At 25.4% G+C, this 6961-nt stretch overlaps 1 protein-coding gene across 1 annotated transcript in view; it reads left to right on the top strand.

Annotated features, from left to right (window-relative positions):
* The first annotated feature begins 86 nt into the window (after positions 1-86).
* The window catches only part of LOC122499908 (disintegrin and metalloproteinase domain-containing protein 12), a 101187-nt gene continuing 94312 nt past the window's right edge, over positions 87-6961 (top strand). The window contains exon 1 of the mRNA XM_043608486.1: positions 87-372. Within this exon, the coding sequence (XP_043464421.1) occupies positions 237-372 (136 nt within the window). The 5' untranslated portion in view covers positions 87-236. The remainder of the gene's footprint in view (positions 373-6961) is intronic.

Genomic DNA, 6961 nt, shown 5'->3' with positions numbered 1-6961 from the left:
CTAGTTTATTAAGGAGCATGCGCAGTTCACATGACAGCGCTCACTTCACTCGAGTGGAGGCGTCATTCCAGTGTTGACACCCGAACTTCACATTCGTCAGTAAGGTTGGTTACTCCAAACAGTGCGGATGTGTGTTTATTAATAGAGAAAAAAAAGCAAGTAAACGGGATAAACTATCGTGATGATCATATTTGCATGAAACATTGCGAATTTTCGCCGTAAATAGTTACTGAAAAATGGCAAGTGATATTTGGTGTTATTCTTCATCTGCAACAAGGTGCTTATACAGTGATTCGGTGCAGTGGAAATCGGTGCTTGTTTGGGTATTACTGGTGATAACGACTCTTCCCGCTGTCCTGTCCCAGAATCAAGGTAAGCTTGTTTATAAAAACATTTCTTTTTTTACACATGTCTCCCGCAAACATCCAATTTTATCCCACAAGGGTTTTTTTTAGTGGAACTTATAGAGAATTAAAATTTCCTAACATTTAAATTGTCTTGATTATTTCTGTGACTCTTTTTTTAAGTGAACTATTTTGAAATTCTTTCTCGAACCGATTTGAAATAATCGTGTTTTTTTAGAGTGTTAACGGTTCAACTGTTTTTGGTGTTTGTTTAACAATAGAGCTGAAATTTTTAAGGTTAGGAAATTGACCGCCTGTCAGTATAACCAGTTTTGTAATCAGGGAAAGTTTGCTATTGCGGGCGGATTTTTAAACCGAATATTATTTCATAAATAAAGAAAGTGGCAAACTGGTTTCGCTTAATCGGGAACAATATTTAACTTCTATTTGAATAGAAATAATTTTAGGAGTTAAAAATCGAAATTATTTATTTATTCTTATTATATTTTGATTTACTGTTTCGGGATAAACGAAGTCAATCAAGTATCTTGTGTGTTATCTCAAAGCAATCAACCCCCAAATAGCGAGAGAGACCTCCTGCCTCTTTTTAATTTTTCGATTCATTCCTCACATGCGTTGGAACGCGACGAAAAAAAATGTGGTTAAGCCGCATTTGTGAGGAGTTAAAATTATTATAACGTCGGAGACGAAGAATAATGGTTTTGTTCACAAAAGCGAGTAGTTATAATAGAATCGAAAAGCTTTGTTGGAGAACTTATAGGGGGGAGGGGAGGTTTTTCTGTCAAATGGACCGAATGAAAATACGCTCTAGTATACTTTTTTTTTTGCACTGTTATTGCTTTAACAATTACGTTCAAATAGTTTCAGACTTTTTCATTATATGATTCATAATGACTCACCAAGGTTCGAATGTGAAAGGCATTAAAAAAGGTGTATACGAGTTTCGGTTGAGTTGAGTTAATTCTTTTATTTTTTTACTTTACTTCTTTTAATTGTTACTTACGAAAATTCGCCGTTCCTTTTTCGGGAAGAAAGTGAAATTAAATTGAGAGTGTGCTAAAGGGAAAATGATGTTCAGTTAAAATTGTTTTTAATCGCGCCAAGAGTCGAGTGAAACTTTCGAGATGGAGATAAGTGCGAGTGAATTTAATTTTAATTGTTATAAAAGCGAGTGAATTTAATTGTTAAAACTTTAGGTACAAATTTTACGCAAGACGTACATTCGACAAACTTTTATTTACTGAATTCGAATTCTTATACAAGAATTCGAATTCAGTAAATAAAAGTTCGTCGAAAGACAATAAAATTTTTTTAATAATTAATTGGTAATATTAATTGAATTAAAGAATAAATAAATTAAATAAAAATTAAATTTCTTAGTCTCGTATAATAATATAGAAAAATAATAATTTTACCTTAACGAGAAATTGAAATTTGAGGTATTTTGATTGTTTTTACCCCCCCCCCCCCCCCCCCGCCCTGCCCCCTTTGCTGATTACGTGTCAAAAATTCCTGGAATAAAGAGCATTTTTTCGAGAAAATTGTTTTTTTTCATTATCTTCTGAATTTTTAACCCCAAATTTTTGAGATGAAAAATAATATTGTAGGCTTAATTTATTACTTGACTGTCGAGACATAATTTCCGGTTTAAGCAAAGCCGAAAGTGTCACGGTCTCTCTCTGTGCTGTTAAAAATTTTCAGCGCGTACGATTTTATACAGGATATTCGAGACTTTATCTTCTTTAGAAATCAGAAAAAAAGAAACAATCGGAAGCTGACTACCAGAAATGAATTTATTACAATTTTTTGAGATTTTTTTTGTTTTTATTTTTTAATTTATTACGGTCCCAATTTTTTGAAACAAAAAATGTTTGTAGCTTTTATTAATTTTTTTTTTTGACGTATTGGAAAGTTGATGATTGAAATCTATATTATTCGTGCGTTATGAATGTTAATTAAGGTCGATGGATAGCCTTTCAGAGGAAGAAAATAATCGGGTAACTATGTATAACTGTAAAATCTTTTCGAGACGTTTGTTAACGGGTTACTCTGTGTATTAGTTGTGGTACAAAACAGCTGCTAGGCTCATGGAGATTCTGAGTGATTGCACGGTCTAGTAAATTACGAAATATCTTCTGTTGTAATGAGTTTATCGATAAGAATTTTTTTGTAATCATAATTTTTTCTGTCAACATTTTTTTTTTGTTTGGTTTTTATTTTTATTTTATTAAAATTCAATATTAATTTAATTTCAATAAAATAAAAATATAAATGAATTAATTCATAAATAATTGTGTCAAAGAATTTTTTTATTTCGTCTTTACATTATTGAAATCTATATTAAATATTAATAATTAAATTAACAATTAATAATCATAAATAATTCATTCAAATTAAATTTATTAAAAATTTGCTTTTTTATTTTCCTTTCGAACAGATGTACAAAAACTTATTGCGTATTTTTTCCGTTCGTTTATCGTTTTTTTTCTACAAACGAGGCAAGGGTTAAACTTGTTACTGATAACGCTTATATAAATTTTTTTTCCGCTTCATGAAGTAAGTCTATATTTTTTAAATGAAATAATTTTTTTTATAAAAAGAAAAATAGTAAATAGAAAAAAAAACAAAATGGTAAATAAAGAAAGGTTCAAAATGTCAAATAGAAAAAACAAATTGGCAAATAGAAAATATCAAAATGGCAAATAAAAAAAAGTCCAAAATATGATAAATAAAATTGACCAAAATGATGAAAGAAAAAATTGAAAAAAAATAAATTTACCGTTAAATTAAAAATTTAACGGTACATCATGCATCATACTTTTTTTTGGAGAAGATTTATCATTTTTTGATTGTAAGGAATATAAATATATATGACGTTGGGGTTAATTTAAAAAAAAGTTCAATGGCAAATGAGAGCAAGTCTTTCTTGAGAATAAATTATTGCACTTTATGAGCATGAAATTGAACCTAATGACCTCTTGTAGCGACAGAAAAGAGGGAGCAAAGGTTCACTTTTAAGTATTATATACATACAAGTAGTTACCGTGCTCTTACAAAGTTACCTCATAATGCGTTTAAAATCCAAAAAAAGGAAAGTCTTTGATGTCAAAAAATTTGTACATAAAGGAAAATTTTTTTCCTCCTTTAATTTTTATTTTATTCATCCACCTATTAATTATATTCAAGTAAATTCTCTTCAATATATTTTTCCACATTTTAAATTTTTCCAAAAAGCAAAATTATATTTTAATTATAGAAAAAAAAATTTATAATATATAACAGCGGCAATTATGTTTATTACTCGTTGCTTTCACTATTTTTTGGAGCAGAAAAATAATTAATAAAAAAATTTATAATTAATATATATTAATAACAATGCTTTTCTTATTATTTTATTCTCTCATAATAATAATAGTTTAACAACAATAATAATAATAATAATAACAATAGTAATAATATTAATTATTATAATTATAATAGTAAAATATAGTAATGTCCGAAAATATAAATTTTTTTCTTCTATACCTAATTTAATTTTTCATGGTTTTTTATTTTTTCTATCAGTGGAGGGAGGGGGGAGATATTTGGCGTGATTATTTTGTTATACAATTTAATGAAGCACAGTGGGAACATTTAACGAGATGATTATTTGCTTGTCGAACATATTTATGTGGTTTAACCTCTAATCTATTGGGAGACAATGTAATAAGTATTTAACACAATAAATGAATAAATTATTCTGGTGATATATTAAGTATCGCGACTGCGCGTTCTATATTATGTAGGTATGTACGTATATGGTATATATATACACAAAGTACTCATGGACGTTCTGCGGATCATTAATTTCACTAATTGCGAGAGGACTTGCCCACTAGAGTCTATTGACGTACAGAGAGAAACGTGTACACAATGAGCCACCGTAATATCCTTTACACACCAAATTTGGATTTGCTTAAGTGCTGAACCAAATATTCCCATATAACTATATTAATTTTAAATCGTGACTAAGTGCGGATGTTAATTTATAGTAATTGCAATTATAATATATATGTATTATCTCAATCTCAATATTATAATAATAATAATGGTAATAGTAATTTATTTATTAATTTATATATGTAAACGAGCGACGAATAATAATAATAATCCATTTACGTAAACGTGCTACAAATAATAATAATGATAATAATAATATTATTAATAAAAATAGAAATTAAATTATTAAAGAAAATTAATATAATTTTTAAAGTTACGAATTTTTCAGTCATGGGTTATTTATCTTAAATATTTTTCATTAATTTTTTTAAATAAATTTTCGAAATATTAATTCGCTATAAAAAATGATCCACAAGTTTTGAACGTTCAAATGAACGAAACACTTTTTATTAGAAATGTTTTTATAATTTATTGTTTGCAATAAAAATTAAAAACTTAAATTTTACACTTAGAAACTTTATAATTCATTTATTTTATATCGACAAAAATTATTGTAATAAATATTCAAATTAAAGAAAAAAATAAATAAATTTCGTTCATTTGAACGTTCAGAACTTTAGGATCATTATAAAAATTCGAATGTTCAAATGAAGGACGATTTCTTTTTATATTTCGTTAAAATTTGAATTTTCCTAGAAAATATTTTTTTCGTAATTTAGAAAATTAATTCTGTCCTAAAAATGTTGAATTTTTTATATTTTTAATTTTATTCTTAAATAATTTTTGAAAAATAAAATAGAAAAAAATATTCGCTCATTTGAACGTTCGGAACTTTTAGGAAAATGAAATACATAAAATTAAAAAGATTTCTAATATTTTGAAATCTTTTAAAATTTAATTGAAAATAGTTGATATTTTTCTAGTATTTTATTTCAATTTTTGAAAATCAACTTTTGAAGGAATTAAATTATATAAATTTGTGCGAAAATAATTGAATTCTCAAAAATTTCAATGAAAAATCTTTTAGTATTTTAAAATTAAAAATTAATGAAACTTAGCTTATAAGAATTATAATAAAATCTTTTTGAAAAAGGAGGTTTTAGAATTTTTTTCATTTTGATTTTTTAAATTTAAATTATTTTCATAATAATATTAAAATTTTTTGGAATTTTTTTTTCATGATTTTAAAGAAAACAATCGTGTTGGAAATTTTTAATTAAAATTCTTCAAGAAATTAATTAGTCTTTTTTAAATTATAGAAAAATTCTTTTGAGAAATTTCAAATATTTTCGAAAAGTTACAATTAGAATATTTTTAAAAAACTCATTCTTTGAATTGTCATATCATAATTTTTTAAAATTCAATCAAAAATTATTTGAAAATATTTTTAAAATATTAATTTTAAGAATTTGAATTCTTAAAATTTATATAATAATTTTCCTTTAAAATATTTTACTTTAAAAACTTTTTAAAAAACATAGGCGCATTTACAGTTATAATTATTATGAAAAATTGAATTTTTGTATTTAAATAATTGAATTTTCGAAGAACTTTCGGAAAATTATTAAAAATAATTGATTTAGAAATGAACTTTAATTAGAAATTGTAGAAAATAATTGAATTTTGGAATAATTGTAATTTGTAGAAATTATTATATTATTATTATTACAATTAATTATTATACCAAGATTATTATAGTTAATCATTAGTAATATTAAAATTAACTTGAAAAAGTTGTGATATTTCTGGATTTGCAAAATACTTTTGTGTTCTTGAAACAATTATCTTATCTTGAAGGCAAATAATAGTTAATAACATAAAAAAAACTTCTTATTAGTCATAATAATAATATAATTTCGTAACGAGCACGCGTGTTGATTTTCAAGCAAAGAGGGAGAAAGAAAAAAAAATTGTAAAAGCTTCAAGTTTAAAAAAAATACTAGAGAACAAATAACGAGTAACGAGGAGTTTAGTCTGAAAGTTTTTTTTACAAGTACTTCTCCTTCGTAAATTAAAGTACATTTTGTAAAAATAAAAAATACAATACTTGAATAGGAATTGAGTGGAAAAAAAAATAATAAAAAATATAATTAATTCGGGTTTATTCGGGTTTGATTAATGAGATAAATTAATGCTATTCGAATTTATATAAAATCGTCGCAATGAATAGATAAATTTTTTTTTCATCTCTCTAATTAATGATTTTTGTATATACGGTGAACAATTTAAAAAAAATCAATGACTATAGACAAATAGGCGGACCTCACATAGAGGAAAAAAACCACAAAAACGATCTATTTTGAAAGTGATTTTTCGTTTTATGTCGATCATTAGTGAATTATTCATATTTAAAATGTCTGATGCATGTATGCGATAAGTTGAAATCTTTTATTTTTTTCAAAAGAAAGAAAAATGCCTTTCTAATAGTCCTGCGGACTTTTTTTTTCATAGACAGATAAATTTTGACAGACTTCAAAGTGACCACTTGAAACGATTTTATCGAGTGTTTTTTATTTTCAAAAAAAAAGGTAAAGGAACTAAACACAACTTCTGATTTACCTTTTATTCTTTCTTGCTACCTGCTCTCGTCTATTAAATTTTCACACTATTCAGTCAACAAAAAAACCGGTATTTTTGTAGTTTTTCTTTTTGACTGC

This window comes from Leptopilina heterotoma, unplaced genomic scaffold (genome assembly GCF_015476425.1).
Source record: "Leptopilina heterotoma isolate Lh14 unplaced genomic scaffold, ASM1547642v1 Lhet_18, whole genome shotgun sequence".
Taxonomy (NCBI): Eukaryota; Metazoa; Arthropoda; class Insecta; order Hymenoptera; family Figitidae; genus Leptopilina; species Leptopilina heterotoma.
The sequence above is the reverse complement of the archived record's forward strand: the minus strand, read 5'-3'. Positions and strand labels throughout refer to the sequence as shown.